At 50.4% G+C, this 19,095-nt stretch overlaps 1 protein-coding gene and 1 non-coding gene across 3 annotated transcripts; one reads left to right on the top strand and one right to left on the bottom strand.

Annotated features, from left to right (window-relative positions):
* Window positions 1-5,934: 5,934 nt before the first annotated feature.
* LOC128583139 (glutathione S-transferase theta-2B-like) lies at window positions 5,935-9,707 on the bottom strand. 2 transcript variants are annotated; one of them, XM_053587074.1, is made up of 5 exons: window positions 9,590-9,707; window positions 8,801-8,885; window positions 7,438-7,588; window positions 7,174-7,347; window positions 5,935-6,850 (listed from the first exon to the last, which is right to left on the bottom strand). In XM_053587074.1, exons 1-5 carry the CDS (start codon window positions 9,693-9,695, stop codon window positions 6,641-6,643), a joined length of 726 nt encoding a protein of 241 aa, XP_053443049.1. In that variant the 5' UTR covers window positions 9,696-9,707; the 3' UTR covers window positions 5,935-6,640. The 2 variants fall into 2 exon arrangements, with proteins under 2 accessions (XP_053443049.1, XP_053443048.1); XM_053587073.1 differs by lacking the exon at window positions 9,590-9,707 and having other exon boundaries at window positions 8,801-9,458.
* Window positions 9,708-16,328: 6,621 nt separating this feature from the next.
* LOC128585146 (U6 spliceosomal RNA) lies at window positions 16,329-16,434 on the top strand. The gene has a single exon (XR_008379890.1). It is a non-coding gene; the product is annotated as a U6 spliceosomal RNA (small nuclear RNA).
* Window positions 16,435-19,095: the final 2,661 nt, after the last annotated feature.

Genomic DNA, 19,095 nt, shown 5'->3' with positions numbered 1-19,095 from the left:
AGAAGCGGGAACCACCGGGAGGGATCTGGCAGGTCACCCGGTGGGTCGCCACACGTGCGGGCGTATCCCGGGCAGGTGGCAACCTTGACGGGGAGCCTGGGTTTAAGGAGACCCTGAGGTGCAGTCGAAGCCCACTCCCGGCAGAGCAGCTGTGCTGGACGCAAGCTGAGCTCCGGTCCGGGGCCCTGTGGAGGGTGCTCTGTCCGTCTCCCTTTATTCCTCTCGCTCCCCTCATCCAGACCCGGCGTCCTCCCAGGGGCCACGGTGCTGGCCACGGGCCTGGAGTCTGACTCCAGCTGCGTCTTTCAGAGTAGTCCATTCCCTGGGCCAGGACTCAAGCAGGGGGCCACAGTGCTTCCCTGGGAGCTTTGAAATGGAACTCAGGAGACAGGACAGCCCTCTGGGGAGGTCGTGGGAGCTGGGCCACCTGGAGGACATTCCCAGAGTTCAGGGAGCAGGCTGGCCTGAGTGGGGGGAAGCTGACTCAGAGAGAAGGAGAGTGAGGGACGGAGGGCCCTTCTGCCAGGGCCTATCCATCCCCCCACAGACTGGACAAGTTTTCCCAGAAATCCCCTTTTTTGTCTAAAGCAGTAGGCATGGAGTGTCTGCCCCTTGGAAGGAAGAGAATTCTGACAACTATGAAGAAGTTCCAGGAAAAGCCTGAGAAGCACTGGTGGGCTGAGGATTCTGCTGGTGCCAGGGTCAAGTTGGAAAAGGAAATGGTCCAAGAAGTTTCTATGCAGGAAAGAAGGTGAAGGGGCACCTGGATCTAGTTGGGTCCCGGAGGAGCCTGAACTTCCTGACCCTGCTCACTGCAGGTCCCAATGGGCAGACTTCCTCAGGGTAGGGCACCAACACCCCCGACGCACACAGGTCATACCCCACTAGTGTGGGGGTGCCTCTGTGCTCCCCTGGTCTCCATCCTCAGGTGGGCAGACCCAGGTGCCCCTTCAGGTGTCTCTCCTGGCCTCAGAGTCCCCTCCGCCTTTAGCAAGGCCCCTCCGCTGGCCACTTAGCTCCTCTGCCTTCAACCCCTCCCCCTCTTTTGGCTTCTTCCCACGTATACAAAACCACTCGAATCATCTCAACAATCTCTGCCCCCTTAACTACTACATTTTCCCCCTGCTTATCACTTGGTTAAAGGCTACCCTGCCAGGCTGTTGCCATCTCTGCTGTCACTCACCTGACCCTTACCCTCTGGGCTCCCATCCTCCAGGGATGCCTGAAGCCGGCAGCCTGGAGCAATCTGCTGTGGCCAACTGCTGCCTGTCTCCCCACCTCCAGAAAGACTAGGGGAGAAGGGATGGCCTCAACTCAGCCAGGAGGAGAAGGAGAGAGAGACCAAGGGGAGGAAATGCTGAAATCTCCATGCTTCAATCTAAAGGTGATGTGTGGCAGGGGAGTGATGGGGCAAAGACGGCCTCTGCTGAGGTTGGTGGTTGAAGAGGGATGCAGGGAGTGGCCGGGACTCCAGAAGAAACTCATCACAGGCACAGGAACCCAGCTAGTGTGGCAGCATGTCTTAGTCCTTTTGGTGCTGCTATAACAGAATACCACGCAGTGGGTAATGTATACTGAATGGAAACTGATTGGTTCATGGTTGTGCAGGCCGGGGAGTCCAAGAGCAAGGGGCTGGCGTCTGGTGAGAGGTTCCTTGTTGCATCACCCCATGGTAAAAGGGCAAAGGCAGGGTATATAGGCGAAAGACCTGTATGACTTTGGCTCTGCCAGTCTGAGAGTGAGCTAGTAAGCAATCTTGTTTGGCACAGTCTAGGAGAACTCCAATAAAAGACCTATAGCCCGGGCGGCGCCTGTAGCTCAGCGAGTAGGGCGCCGGCCCCATATACCAAGGGTGGCGGTTTCAAACCCAGCCCCGGCCAAACTGCAACAACAAAAAAAATAGCCAGGTTCCTGTAGTCCCAGCTGCTCGCGAGGCTGAGGCAAGAGAATCACGGAAGCCCAAGAGCTGGAGGTTGCTGTGAGCCGTGTGACACCACGGCACTCTATGGAGGGCAGTAAAGTGAGACTCTGCCTCTACAAAAAAAAAAAGAAAAAAAGACCTATAGCCTGAGTATGTGGGAGGTAAAATTCCCATAACTCAGGGCTGGCTTTGGAAGCTGGGGACTTGTATACAAGTCAACAGTGTATCATAGGAATGTCCTGGCTGTATTCTTTTAAGCTAACTTACAGCCTCCATCTGGTTTTGGGCCTAAAAAGCAGGCATTCAAGCAGCCTTCTCCCCCTGCTATGCTCTGTAACCTTGTCTTTATGTGAGTAAACAGCTGACAGCATGTTTTTCAAAGAAAGTTATTTTGGGTAGAGTAAAAAACAGAGAAGAATGTATATCAGTTAATCAGTAGACTACCAGACAGGAGAGAAGAGTTAATATATTGTTACAATGCAGTTGTGTGATTAACAGTGTGTATGTGTTTCACCAGTTATATAAGCTGGAGAGAAATAAAGAACTTTGCTGCTTGCCACCAGAGCTTGCAGACCCCTTTATTAAAATACAATCTCAAGGGTGGCGCCTGTGGCTCAGTCGGTAAGGCGCCGGCCCCATATACCGAGGGTGGCGGGTTCAAACCCGGCCCCGGCTGAATTGCAACCAAAAAATAGCTGGGCGTTGTGGCAGGCGCCTGTAGTCCCAGCTACTCGGGAGGCTGAGGCAGGAGAATCACTTAAGCCCAGGAGTTGGAGGTTGCTGTGAGCTGTATGATGCCATGGCACTCTACCAAGGGCCATAAAGTGAAACTCTGTCTCTACCAAAAAAAAAAAAAAAATACAATCTCAAAAGCAGGTTCTATACTCTGTGACACCGACTACGCCTAAGAATTCACGCCACAGGGTAAGGGTAAAACCTGGAAAAAGCCAGGAAACCAATCCCCCACCCTCCCACCCACCTGGAGCCTCTGGAGGTGTGTGACCCTCTGGGTTCTGGGTTTTGGCCAGTGAAATGGATTTTAGACTTCTGCTCTCCATAACTGTAAGAAAATGAATTATGTTGTTTTTCCCCTTATCTTTGTTTTGAAACAGAGTCTCACTCTGTTGCCCAGGCTAGAGTGCTGTGGTATCAGCCGAGCTCACAGCAACCTCAAACTCCTGGGCCCGAGTGATCCTCCTGCCTCAGCCTCCCAAGTAGCTGAGACTATAGGCACTCCTGGTGAAACCTGGCTAATTTTTCTATTTTTAGTAGAGATGGGGTGTCACTCTGGTTCAGGTTAGTCTGAAATCCTGAACTCATAGAATCCTCCCGCCTCTGCCTCCTATGGTGCTGGGATTACCCGTGTGAGCCACTGTGCCTGGCCTTAATATGTTGCTTCAAGCCACCAAGTCTGTGGTAATTTGTTATCCCAGCCATGGGAAATGAACACAGATTTTGGTAGCAGAAGAGGGGTGCTACTGTAAAAAAAAAAAATCTAAAAATGTGGAAATGGGTTTAATATTGGGTGAAGCACAGAAGCTAGAAAAATTTTGAAGCCCATGATAGAAAAAGGCGTGATTGGCCAGGCAAAGTGGCTCTGGTTTTTACTCCTAGCAGTCTGGGAGAGCAAAGTGGGAGGATCTCTTGAGGTCAGGAGTTCAAGACCAGTGAGACCCCAACTCTGTGAGAAAATAAGAGGGCACAGTACTGTCTCTCAGTGACTAGGACGCTGGCTACGTACACTGGAGCTGGAGGGTTTGAACCTGGCCAGGGCCTGCCAAACAATAATGACAAGTACAACAACAATCAAAAAATAGCCGGGTGTTGTGGTGGGCGCCTGTGGTCCCAGCTACTTGGGACGCTGAGGCAAGAGAATCGCTTAAGCCCAAGAGCTGGAGGTTGCTGTGAGCTGTGAAGCCACAGCGCTCTACTGAGGGTGACATAGTGATATTTTGTCTCAAAAAAAAAAAAAAAGAAAGAAAGAAAAAGGAAAGAAAAGAAATTAGGAACAAAAAAGCTGGGTGTTGCACAGGTTTGTAGTCTGAGCCACTCAGGAAGCTGAAGCAGGAGGATTGCCTGAGCCCAGGAGTTTGATGAAGCCACTGCACTCTAGCCCAAGGGACAGAGGGAAACACCGTCTAACAAGAAGAAAAAACATCCAGATTGCTTTTCACAGACTGTTAGTAGAAATGTCCATGTTAAAGGCTCTGCCAGCGATGGGTGAGGAGAAATCAGAAGCATGGTACAGGAAGCGTATAGTATCTGGGAGTATATATAAGTCATCACAGCAGAGTAGACTATTGGTAGAAATAGACACGTAAAAAATGCTGTTTGCAAAAATAAAAACAAAAATGCTTTTGCCAGGCTCAGTGGCTGACACCTGGAATCCCAGCACTGGCATGCTGGGAGGTCAAGGTGGGAGGATCACTTGAACTCAGAAGGTAGAGGCCAGCCTGAGTCAGCTGAGACCCTGTATCTACTAAGATTGGAAACATTAGCCGGCATTGTGTCCGGTGCCTGTAAATCCAGCTACTCTGGTGGTTGAGGCAAGAGGATCTATTGAGCCTCAGAGTTTAAGGTTGCTGTGAGCTGTGATGGCACCGCGACATTCTACCCAGGGTGACAGAATCAGACTGTCTCCAAAAAAAGAAGAAAAAAAGTGTAACTGAAATTGGGGACATATTAGTTCTCATTTTCGGAAAAAATGGCAGTGTAGAAATGGATTAAACATTTCTCTGAGGGGAGAGAAAGCATCACTGATGAGAGTTCAGGGTGGCCAGTAACCAGCACAACAGACTAAAACGTTGCGAAATCTCATCACGTTGTAAGCTAAAATCATCAACTGACCAAACAAACACCAAAGGAGAAACAGGAACATCTTCACTGAAAACCTTGGCATGAGAAGGTCTGAGTCTTGCATCATGACAATGCACCAGCTCACCCGGCGTTGCCCGTGGGGGAGTTTATAGCCAGTAAACAAATAATTGTGTAGGAAAACCCCCCACGCTCACCTGATCGAGCCCCCAGTGACTTTTCTCTACTCGAAGGTGAAGGAAATATTGCAAGGAAGACATTCTGATGATATTCAAGACGTCGAGGGTAACAGGACAACAGCTCTCAGGGTCATTCCAGAAAACGAGTTGCAAAATCGCTTTCAAGCATGGACGACTGCACAGCTGCCCAAGGACAGGACTTGGAAGGAGACCACAGAACTATTCAGCCATGGGCTGTTTAGCACTGTTTGTCAGTCCAGGACATCCTATACTAATTTGCAATTCTTTTTTTTTTTTTTTTTGTGGTTTTTTTTTGGCCTGGGCTGGGTTTGAACCCGCCACCTCCGGCATATGGGACCAGCGCCCTACCAGCTGAGCCATTCTAACTGGATACTTCCTTAATATTTTGTTTTGCCCTTACAATGACGTAGTGTTGACTTGTTACCTGTGAAGTTACTTTGCAGAACCATGATGGGGGTTGTGGCGCCTGTGGCTCAGTGAGGAGGGCACGGGCCCCATATACCGAGGGTGGGGGCTGGGGGTTAAACTGTCCCACATAGGCCGGGCAAGGCAAGTCTGTAATGGGTTCAAAATGGCTTTTGCTAACACAAGAGACAAAAGGAGAGCTGGGCTCCCCCTGAGGCATACACAGCCTGTTTGTTCCCAAGTAACAATCAGGAACGCTTTCCCTGATGTCATGCTGCCCTTAAGCCCAGGTGGTCAGAGACTAACAATCTCTCCACTGGAGATAGGGGCCAGAGGTTGACAGGTGTTAAAAACATTTTGTCTTTGGAGCCTAAAGGTCTCTGCCCTGTGGAGGAACAAAGTCATTACTCCATGATGAGGCAAACTCAGTGTGTGCTTGAGGGATTTTATTTCCCCTTCTTCCCCGGGAGTTCTTTGTGATTTTTATTGAGATACCTTGCTCAAGAGTTGCTCAAGAGTTGACGCATGTCTGAGAAGAATGAAAAAGCAGAAAAGATTGTGCCGATTTGTAGACTTGGAGTCTCCCCATGATAGAAAGAGTTAGAGATCATAGATCGAGTGTGTACGGGACCACCAGTGTATATGAGCTGGTCAAGGATAAAGATACTTGGCTACACGCTATCCCAAGTGGTGTACTCTCTTTCTTGTTTACTCTTAATAATACACGGCAAAGCTGCTGTTCTCTCGAGTCTCCCGTCATGCAACAGGGGGGTTCGGACTGGCCCCGGCCAAAGCCGGGCATAGTGGCAGGTGCCTGCTTGGTAGACCGAGGCAAGAGAATCGCCTAAGCCCAAAGAGCTGGAGATTGCTGTGAGCTGTGACGCCATGGCACTCTACTGAGGGTGACATAGCAAGACTGTGTCTCAGAAAGAAAAAAAAACAAACAACCATGATGGGACTTACAGGCACACGTATACTACAACAACGTAATAGAAACAGCAACACTCGGTTAACTATTCAAACGTTCATAATCTTTTCTACAGTCAAAACACGGATGAAGTTTGCCGATTTTTAATCGCTTTCTTTTTCTTCACGCCCTTGTTTAGGAGCTCTTTCTATATTGTGGATTTCAATCTCCTGTTGGTTATCTACGCTGCACCAAGGATTGCACCGCCAAGGACACTGGGTGTCCTGAAACTGGAGACAAGGGACAGGGGCAAGATGGAAAAGAAGAAAAGGCGGTAACAAGAAGCAGAGTGAATCTCTTCTGACTAATCTCCTGGCCCCCGTTACAGACTCCTCAGGGGATCCTGGCAATGTGACTCAGAATAGTTGGATAAGCCTCTGGTGGTGGTACAGGGAATGTTTTCTTGGCCACCTGTTCCAGGATGGAAAAGATGGGGCCGTGAGCCTCTTGGCACAGCTCCGCACCCAGGAAAGCCTCCACTCGGCCACGCCACGCTGCCAGTCGCTGCCGTCCCTCAAACAGGTCATGGCCGACAGCCACGGGCTACAGGGACAAGAATGGAAAAGTTGGAGAGACACTAAAGCCACAATGCCAGAGGCACAGCAAAGGTATCAGGGACATGGTCCTTTCCCAGTCCCCACATGAGGCCCAGGCAGTGTGGTCAGCCTCAGGGCCCCGACCAGCTGGGAAGAGACACCACAGCCAGGCAGAGGAGGCAGAGGTCGGGGCCAGTCAGCCAGAGACTTGCTCTGTGACCCAGGACAACCCCTGGCTTTCTCCAGGCCTCAGTGCTTCTGTCTCAATGCATGGGGGGGCCCTAAGAGGGACGCTGGCTACAGCCACCTCTCCTCTAGCTGAGCTCACACCTGTATCAGCTCCTCCAGTGCCATGAGGTCAGCCAGTGTCACCTGCTGGCCAGAAAGGAAGGCCCTGTCTCCCAAGAACTTGTCCTCCAGCCGTTTCAGCGCCCGGTCCATGGCAGTCCTATTGCGCTCCACCTTCTCCTCAGGCACCTGTATCCCAATGAGCGGTGCCAGCACCTGACGGGGACACAGGGTGGGCTCCATCGATGGCCCCCGCCTCCTCCCAGCTCCTTGATGGTCAAGCACTCTCCACATGGCTCTCCTCACCCGGGTCCACAGGGGGACACCAAACGTGCCATGGATGTGGTCGGCATGCCAGCCCAGATACTCATGGATGCGGGCCCGGGCCTGCAGGTCACGTGGGTACCAGTGGTCTGCTATCTGGTATTTACAGCTCAGGTAAATCAGGATGGCTGAGCTGGGAACAGGGCGGGGGACACAGAAGCTGTGAGGGTCCTGGCTCCAGGCCTTCGCCCTGAGCTGCCCCCCACCCCCAGGGGGGCCCTGTGGCTTCTCTGCTTTGATGGCTCCCCTCCAGCCTCACCCTCCATGCCCAGCTCTCTGTCCCTGCCTACCCCCTCTCCATTCCCTTCTTATCTTGTGAACTGGCCCTTGGCGAGATCTTCTGCTTTGCACTTAATCTATGGGCCTGGGCTGGTGGCTCACGCCTGTAATCCCAGCTCTCTGGGAGGCCGAGGTGGGTGGATTGCTTGACCTCCCAAGTTCCAGACCAGCCTGAGCAAGCGCAAGACACCGTCTGTAAACATAGCCAGGCGTTATAGCAGGCACCTCTAGCGCCAGCTACTTGGAAGGCTGAGGCAAAGGAATTGCTTGAGCCCAAGAGTTTGAGGTTGCTGTGAGCTGGGATGCTAGAGCACTCTACCGAGAGTGACAAAATGAGACTGTGTCTCAACAAAAAAGAAACGACAACAACAAAAAAACTCATCTCTGGGATAACCCTGCAGGTACCCTGTGAAAAAAACTCTTGTTATCCCTTTTGCAAACTTGGAAACTAAAGCTCAGGATAGCTGACTTGGCAGAGGCCACACAGCTCAGAAAGGCTCCCTGGACCCCAAGAACCCTGCATGGGGCCGGGCTCACAGAGGGTGCTCAGTAGAGGCCCTTGCATGTCTGCCTGCCTGGGTTGGGGATCAGGAGAGAGGCAGAGGCGTGTCCTCAGGTCTCCTCTCACTGTCCCCAGCCACCAGGTCTGTAGCTGCCTCCCCGCCTTGCCTCCCTCCTGCCTGGTGGCTGGACCTTACCAGGAACTGTGCCCTGAGGCCCTGGCACTGGCTTCCAGGACCAGCCTTGGCAGGTGGCAGGGGTGGGGGTTGAGAAGTCAGGAGAGGCCTTTTCCACCTTCCATTTCTTGGACATACTCTCTTCAACACTGTACAAATGTCCCCTTGGCCTCTCTTCCAATACCCCTCAGTCTGGGTAGGGAGAGGCCCCGGGGTTCAAGGGGAGGCTGAAGACTAGAGAGGTCCAGGGACAGGATGGGTCAGGCCCTGCAGATGCCACACTCACCGAGGCTATCTGCTCTCCCTCACCTTCCCCTCCCTGCCCCATGGGGTCTGGAGGGCCCACAGTGGGGGAGCCTGAAGCCAGGAGGGGGAAGGGAGGGAGGCACCTCTCTGTTAAGACGAAGTCCGCATCCTTAAGGGTAGGCACACTCTTCAGCTTATTTACCCGCATGAACTCACTCAGATGCAGCCCTAAGGGAGAAGAAGCCAGCAAAGGGCCAACGTTCCATCCCCACCACCAGGGCAATGTCTGGGGTGGGAAGCTGGGCCGCCCCCCTTCCTGCATGGCCCTCCTTGTCTGGCCATGTCCCAGGGATGCCCATGGATTTTGGTGCATGAAGAGAAGTTATTTGGCCCGGCTTGGGGTGGGCCAGCCGAGGGGAGGCAAAGCAGGAGGCTCAGCTCTCTCCATCTTTTCCAGTACACAGGGTCTCACTCTGAGGCCCAGGCTGGAGTACAGTGGCACAATCATAGCTCACTGCACCCTTGAACTCCTGGGCTCCAGCATCCTGGAAGTGGTGGGATGAGAGGTGAGAGCCCCAGAGCCCTGCCTGTCTCCCACCTCTTCATTTTCACAACTGCAGGCCATTCTCCCAAGGTCTGCAGGGCATTGGGAATGTTTTCGTTTACGTATATATATAACTATATAGACACATATTGAGGGATTTTATGAATGTAAATGTGCGGTTTCGATGCTGGAATGTGAAAATTCAGAGAAATATTTTCTTTCCGTCACAGAGCAGAAGCTGAGTTTCAGAGAAGGCTGTCTGTCACCTATCCCTGGCCACTCAGTGGAGAACGTTCAGGGACAGGAGGGGGCTGGGAGGGGACGCTCAGGGAGGAGCAAGCGAGGGGTCTGTTGGGAGGGACACACATGGGACACTGGGCGGACCCACCTTTAGCCATCTCCAAGTCATGCATCTTGAAGGGGATGCCGTTCTTCTTGGCAAAAATGTAGACGGCGCGGCTGGGCTGAGATAGTTTGTGCAGGTAGAGCTCCATTTCCTCGGCAGGTCAGTGGGACAGCCGTCAGGGCAGCCGCCTTAAATTGGGATTCAAGCCCTGCCCCCCTGGAGATGCAGGCAGTGGGAGCGCCCCAGAGCGCACCGCCCAGGACTGGGATCCTCGTTGGGCTCCAGATCACCGGGCTGAGAGGTCAGGAGGGGCGGGGGCGCCTGGGGAGACGCCGGACCCAAGGACAGGTGGGGCGGGGGGCGCGGATGCAGGGGCGTCCTCCAGTGGACGCGAGCGCGTTGGGCGAGAAGTTGGGCACCAAGGAGCCGGCTTGCCTTTCGGGCCCCGGGCCCGGGGATCCTACACGGTTCGCGCCTCGGCCTGATTGGAAACTGCCGGGAGCCGCGGCTGCAAAGCCCTGTGTTATTTCAGAGCTGTTTCTCCACCCTGCAAAGGGGCAGAAGCGGGAACCACCGGGAGGGATCTGGCAGGTCACCCGGTGGGTCGCCACACGTGCGGGCGTATCCCGGGCAGGTGGCAACCTTGACGGGGAGCCTGGGTTTAAGGAGACCCTGAGGTGCAGTCGAAGCCCACTCCCGGCAGAGCAGCTGTGCTGGACGCAAGCTGAGCTCCGGTCCGGGGCCCTGTGGAGGGTGCTCTGTCCGTCTCCCTTTATTCCTCTCGCTCCCCTCATCCAGACCCGGCGTCCTCCCAGGGGCCACGGTGCTGGCCACGGGCCTGGAGTCTGACTCCAGCTGCGTCTTTCAGAGTAGTCCATTCCCTGGGCCAGGACTCAAGCAGGGGGCCACAGTGCTTCCCTGGGAGCTTTGAAATGGAACTCAGGAGACAGGACAGCCCTCTGGGGAGGTCGTGGGAGCTGGGCCACCTGGAGGACATTCCCAGAGTTCAGGGAGTTTAAGACCATCCTGAGCAAGAATGAGACCCCTTCTGTAGTAAAAATGGAGACATGAGGCAGCATTGTGTTGGGCGCCTGTAGTCCCAGCTAGTTGGGAGGCTGAGGCAGAAGGATCCCTGAGCCCCATGATTTTGAGGTTGCTGTGAGTAGACTGATGCCATGGCACTCTTGCCTGGGCAATAGAGTGAGACTCTGTCTCCAAAAAAAAAAAAATAGGTGTTGATGAGGGCGCAGAAGGAATGAGGAACATATTTTAAGAAATGGAAGACGGGAGCCTATATAGAAGCAGAAAGCTTAGCTGGACTATGTCCTTGTGTGGAAGGCAGAACTTGAAGTGATGAACTTGGGTATTCAGCTGAGGAGACTCTTTTTTTGTGTGTACTTGAGCTTTTATTGGTTGTGTTGAGCATTGGTACAAACATTTCAATTTGTACACGATTCTTATTTATTTATTTATTTTTGCAGTTTTTGGCTGGGGTTGGGTTTGAACCTGCCAACTCCAACATATGGGACCAGCGCCCTACCCCTTTGAGCCACAGGCACCGCCCCAGCCCCCAACCGCTTTTTAAATCTAAAAAGCGATTTATTGTAACTTTTCTTAACAGTTATTCCAGATTAAAATTTGGAGGCAAATTTTCCTTAAGAGGATATCAAGTACCAGTATCTTCAAGTGTTGATACGCTGTTAGGTAAGTCCCAGCAGTTCACACTTTATTGCTGTACATGCTACATGCTCAGATTTTCAGTCCTTCGCAGCACAGTGACAAAGTTACTAGGAAAACAGGAGCACCACAACCAAAGACGTGACAGAGTGTACACAGTTCTGACACGGAGAGCCATGATCACGGGAGTGGTTTTCTTTAGGAAACAATTCTACTAAAACAACAACATGGGAATAGAAGTAATTCAGAATGTTCGAGACGTTAAATGCAGGACTGGGACTCCACATCGCCATTTAGTAAGCTTTGTAATACAGGAAATAAAAACAAACTCCCATCTGTGGAATGTTAAGCTCACACTTAAGCTTTGCACTTTTGTCTAAGCCTCCCGTAATTCAACATCCCCACTACTTTCTGGTTGTACCAAAAAACAAACAACCAGTGAATGATTTCGCCTCTTAAAAAAAAGCATTTACACTCAAAAAAATGGGATGAGATGGGATTTCCTCCTAATTAAAAATGTTTCTAGAGGGCGGCGCCTGTGGCTCAGTCGGTAAGGCGCCAGCCCCACATACCGAGGGTGGCAGGTTCAAACCCAGCCCCGGCCGAACTGCAACCAAAAAAATAGCCGGCGTTGTGGCGGGCGCCTGTAGTCCCAGCTACTCGGGAGGCTGAGGCAAGAGAATCACCTAAGCCCAGGAGTTGGAGGTTGCTGTGAGCTGTGTGAGGCCACGGCACTCTACCAAGGGCCATAAAGTGAGACTCTGTCTCTACAAAAAAAAAAAAAAAAAAATGTTTCTAGAGCTACTAAAAAAAACTTGCATTTACAAAATAGTTGATAGAAATATTTCTCTGGATTGCACAAGGCGGGAGAAGGGACTATGAACAGACATGGCGTGTGACAGTAATCAGACTGGCCTCTCTCTCTCTCTCTCTCTCTCTCTCTCCTCAGTTTTTGTCTCTCTGTTTTCTGCAGGTAAATCTTTAGTTTCTTGGTTGGCCATTTCGGCCTGCTTTCCCTTTGTTCCTGTGGTCCCTTTCGTTTGCACTTTTTTGTCTGAAGATTTACGCCTTGCTGCTGCCTTATTTTGGCTTCTTTCCCACTTTTGCAGGGGGTGGGGGGGTGGCTGACAACCACGCCCTTCTCCTCTTGGGCTCTTCCTTCCCTGTGCCTTGGGCAGAGCTGACCTTCCTCAGAGTTGACCTTCCACTTCAGCACCTTGGCCTCAGGCAGGGTGCACCGGGAGCCTTCTGGAAGCTGTGCTACCTAGCCACTGCAGTTCCTCCCGCCACCAGAGCTGCTGAGACCCCAACTGAGGGAACTTGCAAGAAAAGTGCTGAAGATGTAGCCTGGTTTCTTCTGTTTATAGTCAAAAGCAAGGGAAAGGAGATGAAGTTCAGGAAAAGCTATTAAGCCAAAAGCAACCGGGATTGGTTAATCTGGGAAATGCTCAGCCTGTCTGGATTGTAAATGGTGGTAAAATGAGGAGATTCACTATTTGGAAAGCACCACCTCTTTCCTGGTGCTGACAGTCACTGAGGACTTTGATCCATAGACAGCTAGGTTTCTATGGGCGGGGGGCACGCTGGGGAGAACCTGAGTTTAAATCCTAATGCTGTCACTCATTAGCTGTGACCTTAAGCACGTCGTTAACTTCTTTGAGTTCTGGTATCTGTGGCTGTCAGATGAGATGAGGGTACACTTACAGACTCGTCATAGGGCATAATTTAAAAAATAGCTGTGAAGAATCACCGCATACCATGCCTGGTTAAATGTCAGTTGGTTTCTTTCTTTGGATTTGCATTTTGTGTACATTTCCATATATATATATATATATATATATTTTTTTTTTTTTTTAGACAGAGTTTCACTATGTCGCCCTCAGTAGAGTGCTGTGGTGTCACAGCTCACAGCAACCTCAAACTCTTGGGCTTAAGCAATTCTTTTGCCTCAGCCTCCTGAGTAGCTGGGACTACAGGCGCCCACCACAATACCCAGCTATGTTGTTGTTATTGTTGTTGTTGTTGTTGTCATTGTTGGTTGGCAGGCACAGGCCGGGTCTGAACCCGCCAGCCCCGGTGTATGTGGCCAGCCCTAACCACTGAACTACAGGCGCTGAGCCCACATTTTCCATATTGCTAAAAGTTCCATCCGTCTATAATTTGAATGGCTGCCTAATGTTCCATCAAGTTGCTATACATAGATAGATATATGAGCTTGATATATTGCTACTTGATGTGTCATTAGAATTGACTTTCTGAATAGATGCACACATTGACCTCCGTCCCTTTGCCTGTGACGCACCCTATGTCTGATACAAGACCCCAAGGAGACATCTCCCCAGCATTCTTCTTCCGTGCCACCTCAGAACCTCAACTCCCCTCCATGACAGCACTCAGTATATATATTGAAGTTGGCACCTGCTAGCATTCACTCCACTCTAACCAGGCCTTGAGAGAATGAACAGAAGAAGTTCCCAGGCCCTGGATGGATGTGCCCGGAAACAGAGAACATTTTCTGTTGCTGCCGCAGGGGTCCCCAGGACCAGTCCAGGTTCAATGATTCAATAGCAGGACTCACAGGTCTGCACTTTTGCACTGTGCTCACAGCAATAGTACTCACAAAGCACCACAGCTGTGACTTACTACAGCAAATGAATACAGAGCAAAATTGGTAAAGATGCCAAAGCCCAGGGGCAGCTGAGCTTGAGCTTCCAGAGTCCTTCCCAGTGGAGTCACCCAGGACGAGCTCAATGCCCCCAGCACCGAGTTGTGACGACACTCGTGAAGTATCGCTGACCAAGGGAGCTCATTAGAGCCTCCGTGCTCAGGGTTTTGACTGGAGGCTGGTCACATAGGCACCCCTGCCTGGCATGTGCCCAAATTCCAGACTCCCAAAGGAAAGCAGGTGTTCAGCAAAAAGCATCCATAATTTTTGTAAAGTATAGACACTCCTATCAGCTAATGGGAGCCCTCCCCAAATCTAAGTTCTCGATTGCCAGGCCAACGTGATAAGCAGGCCTTTCAAAGGGCAGCTGTTCGGTCCTGCCATGTTAACTCTTTTTCAGACAATATCTTCTTACTGACTAGATTAATTTTAAAAATTACTTTAACACTATTAGCTAGGCACAGTGATCTATACCTGTTGTATAGTCCCAGCTACTTAGGAGACTAGGGCAGAAGGTTTGCTTAAGCCCAGGAGTTCAAGGCCAGCCTGGGAAGCATAGTGCAACCCCATTTCGCTTAAAAAATTACTCACTAGCACTCTGGGAGGTTGAGGCAGGTGGATTGCTTGAGCTCAGGAGTTCGAGACCAGCCTGAGCAAGAGTGAGACTTCATCTCTACTAAAAATAGACAAACTAGCCAGGCGTTGTGGCAGGCCCTTGTAGTCCCAGCTACTTGGGAGGCTGAGGCAGGAGGATCACTTGAGCCCAAGAGTTTCAGGTTGCTGTGAGCTATGATGCCACAGCACTCTACCCAGGGTGGCAGAGTGAGACTCTGTCTTAAAATAAATTAATAAATTGGGCGGTGCCTGTGGCTCAGTGAGTAGGGCGCCGGCCCCCTATACCAAGGGTGGCAGGCTCGAACCTGGCCCCGGCTAAACTGCAACAACCAAACAAAATAAATGCTTGAATAATATATGATTATTGTAGCAAAACTAGAAAAGCAGAAAAAATGGAAGTCGAATCCCCCGGAATCCTATCTTCTGGGACTCAACAGAGTATGGCCTGAGATAGGTCAGAGCAAGGGACAGTGGTCTCTGCATCATCCGGGGGTACAAGAAATCTGGTCAGATGGAAGGCCTCAGAGTAGCAGGGGGTGGGCCAATCAGGAACCTGGGGGGTTCTAGAGCAGGGACCCCGCTGCCAGACAGAGAGCTCTGCTCTCCCAGGAAGAGGTGCCCAGCCCCCACTCCTGGGCATGTGCCTGTCTGTAAAGCATAACATGAAGAAATAAGAGAATGTGTGTGTTTGTGTGTGCGTGTGTGTGTATGCATGGGAGTACGTGTACGAAAGCAGAGATGTGTGTGTATCTGTGTGGATGTGGGCATGAGTTTTGAGTGCGTATGTACGTGAATGTGTGTGTGTGCTCACGTGTGTGTAAGAGTATACAGGTGTGCAAATATTGGTAAGTATCTCTGTGTAAGAATATACGTGTGTGTGTATCCATATCTCTGTGCATATATGGGGAAGTGTGCACGTGGGTAAGAGTGTCTATGTGCGCGTTCAACGTGTGCATGGAAAGGTGAGTGTGGGCCCTTTCCCTTTAACTTGCTTAATCACTTATGTCTGAAATTTCCCACAGAATCACTCTTTATAGCCAAGTTAAATTCCTTAAATGTTTACTAAGACCTCCTGGATGCCCAGTACCTCTTAAGGTTGGGGAAGTTTCAATGAGGAAGGCAGTTCTCTGGTTACCCCACAGAACTTGCCTAGTAACTTACCCATTGTCCTTTGTGGGACCTCTTTGAACATTTGAATCTCTTCTCAGTGAACAGGGCTAGCTTACAAAAGTAGCAGAGAAAAATCTAATCCTATAATCTCCTTGCTAACAACTAAAGACTAATCCTAGGAGCTCTCTTGCTATCAGGTACCCTGGAGAAGTTCTGTTTTGAAAAGAACTGAACACAGACTCTGCCCATCTCCTGCAATAATCCTGTCTTCAGAAACAGGTGGGGGAGCCAGCTCTGGGACTTCGACATCCTCATTGTTTTCTTTTTTTGTCTGCCTGCCACCAAGAAGAAAGGACGGAGCTGACGCAGCAGTTTATTGACTGTAGCCCGCCAATTTATAGCCCCCTGGAAGTCCGCGAGCCGCTGGGCCTCAGGGCTGGCTTTTCCCTCCTCTTTCCTTGGGAGGCCGCGCTGCTGGCTCCCTGGTCTCTGCTCCCTCTTTCCCCACTCTTTCACTCTCTCGCTCCCGTTCTACCTCTAAGAAGATAAAGTTATGCTTTGCTATCCTAATCTCTGTTGGAGAAATTTTTCTCAACCCATGCTGTGAGCACCTACTAAGCTTTCCACCCGAACACCCAGGAACATTGAGAAGAAGCCCAGATTGTTGAATGGGGCAAAGGCCCTGGGGAACAGGGGCACTGGAAAGTCATTTTCGTGCTTGTTTTAGCAGCACACACAATAACATGGGATGATACAGAGAAGATTAGCATCGCCCCTGAGCAAGGATGACACTCCAATTTGTGAGGCGTTCAATATTTTTCAATTCGCTATTGCACAGGCTAAAGGAGACTGAGGAAATTCTGTACATACTGCCACTGAGAAATCTCCAGGATATATTTTGAAGTTAAAAAACCAAGATATAGGAGACTGTGTATTGTATGCTATATTTATGTAAGTAAAGGGAGGTTAGCAATCATGGTACGTGTATGTGTGTGTCCGTGTGTTTCATATGCACACACACCAACAAATATAATTACCTATGATATGATAGTGGGGGTAGGAAATGGGGTAGGAATGAAGTGGTGAAAGTGAGTCCTTATTTTACAATTTACACATCATATAAGATAAATTACATATGGTATTCAAAATCTATTAAATAAAACTTAAAATTTAAAAAAAAATTTTTTTTTGGCCGGGCGTGGTGGCTCATGCCTGTCATCCCAGCACTGAGGGAGGCCGAGATGGGTGGACTGCCTGAGCTCACAGGTTTGAGCCCAGCCTGAGCAAAAGCAAGACCCGTCTCTAAAACTAGCCGACGTTGTGGTGGGTACCTGTAGTTTCAGCTACTTGGGAGGCTGAGCTAAGAGCATTGCTTGAGCCCAAGAGTTTCAGGTTGCTGTGAGCTATGACACTGTGGCACTCTACCAAGGGCAACAAAACGAGACTCTGTCTCAAAAAAAAAAACCACACACTTTTTTTTTTTTTGAGTCCCACTCTGTCACCCTGGGTAGCATGCAGTGGCGTCAGAGCTCATAGCAACCTCAATCTCCTGCACTCAAGGGATCCTCTTGCCTCAGCCTCCCCAGTAGTTGGGACTATAGGCACCCGCCACAACACCCAGCTATTTTTTCTACTTTTAGTACAGATGGGGTCCCACTTTTGTTCTGGCTGGTCTCTCGAATTCCTAAACTCAAGCAATCCACCCTCCTGGGCCTCTCAGAGTGCTAGGATTACAGGTGTAAAATTTTTTTTTTTTTAAAGAAAAGAAAAGTGATTTTGACTACAAATCATAAAATCTTAGGGCTGGTAGAAGAAGGTCAGGTGGAATCTAGTGTGACCTTAAAAAATACATAGCCGGCTGGGCACAGTGGCTCACGCCTGTAATCCTAGTGCTCTGGGAGGCTGAGGCCAGTGGATTGCCTGAGTTTATGAGTTCAAGACCAGCCTGAGAAAAAGTGAGACCCTGTCTCTACTAAAATAAAAAAACTGAGGCAAGACAATTGCTTGAGTCTGAGTTGGAGATTGCTGTGAGCTGTGACGCCTCGGCACTCTACCCAGGGCAACAGCTTGAGACTCTGTATATTAGCCGGGCATTGTGGTGGATGCCTGTAGTCCCAGCTATTTGGGAGGCTGAGGCAGGATAATTGCTTAAGCCCAGGAGTTGGAGGTTGCTATGAGCTGTGATGCCATAGCATTCTACCCGGGTGACAGCTTGAGGCTCTGTCTCAAAAAAAAAAAAAGACACTGCAGAGAAGCTCAAGGTTCACACGGAGCAAAGTAAAAATACACACACACACCTCTCCAAAAACCCTCCCCCCCAAACCACAGCAGTATTGAGAGGACTGGGTAGCCTGAATGGCCCCACTGCTGTAGATTACTTGGATATGCAGGATATAATTGAACAAACATCCCTTTACAGGCATAGTTGGGCTCAGAGGTAATTTGGGAACTCTACGGGGATGAAAATTAAGAAGAGGGTGGGGCAGCGCCTGTGGCTCAGTCGGTAAGGCGCGGGCCCCATATACCGAGGGTGGCGGGTTCAAACCCGGCCCCGGCCAAACTGCAACCAAAAAATAGCCGGGCGTTGTGGCAGGCACCTGTAGTCCCAGCTACTCGGGAGGCTGAGGCAAGAGAATCGCTTAAGCCCAGGAGTTGGAGGTTGCTGTGAGCTGTGTGAGGCCACCGCACTCTACCAAGGGCCATAAAAAAAAAGTGAGACTCTGTCTCTACAAAAAAAAAAAAAAAGAAGAGGGTGAAAAGCAGTGTGGCCTGAGTGAGGATGGGAGAAGCTGAAGCTGCAACTTCCAAGGAATACCTGACCTAGAATCCTAGGGCCTGTGCTATCTAGGGGTGCAGGAATGAGACTCCACCCAGAGCCTGGGCTTTGGGCAGCCGCCCACTGGCAGAGTCTGTTGACAAGGAAGCTGTTTATCTTGGCCTGAACACATAAGCTTATCACCCAGGAGGACTTGTACCCACAGCCAGAACTCATGGGTTTGTGGGTTCAGTCATCTTCCGCTTGAACAATCCCGAAAGCCTCAAACTGACGAGTTAACTTTCTGTGGCCCCAGGTTGGCGGTACTTTCAAGGATCTTTTCAGAAGCCAATATAAATCATTTTTGGAGGGAGCCCTCCACCCCTCACCCAGGCCTTACAGGATTCTCACCTATGCAATCCAGATACTCACCTACAACCTTATGACTAGGTCATGAGTCATGGGAGAAATAAGTAGCATGACTGAAAGCTGATGGTAAGACAAAAGGCAGAAATAGTACCCTAAATGGCATCAGACACTGGAACTCTAAATACATTAAAGAATACACAGTATGAGGCGGCGCCTGTGGCTCAAAGGAGTAGGGCACGGGTCCCATATGCTGGAGGTGGCAGGTTCAAACCCAGCTGCGGCCAAAAACTGCAAAAAAAAAAAAAAAGAATACACAGTATGTTGCAAATATTTAAATAAATAAAGACAAAGTTTAAA

Source organism: Nycticebus coucang, chromosome 4 (assembly GCF_027406575.1).
Source record: "Nycticebus coucang isolate mNycCou1 chromosome 4, mNycCou1.pri, whole genome shotgun sequence".
Classification (NCBI taxonomy): domain Eukaryota; kingdom Metazoa; phylum Chordata; class Mammalia; order Primates; family Lorisidae; genus Nycticebus; species Nycticebus coucang.
The sequence above is the reverse complement of the archived record's forward strand: the minus strand, read 5'-3'. Positions and strand labels throughout refer to the sequence as shown.

What these genes read in the sequence shown, in the direction of transcription:
- LOC128583139 (XM_053587073.1), bottom strand. Translation starts at nt 9,030, where the DNA reads ATGCACCAAAATCCATGGGCATCCCTGGGACATGGCCAGACAAGGAGG. An exon ending in GTGTCCCCCTGTGGACCCGG is followed by an intron (nt 7,348 to 7,437) that starts GTGAGGAGAGCC and finishes TGTCCCCGTCAG; the next exon opens with GTGCTGGCACCGCTCATTGG. An exon ending in CACTGGAGGAGCTGATACAG is followed by an intron (nt 6,851 to 7,173) that starts GTGTGAGCTCAG and finishes TTGTCCCTGTAG; the next exon opens with CCCGTGGCTGTCGGCCATGA.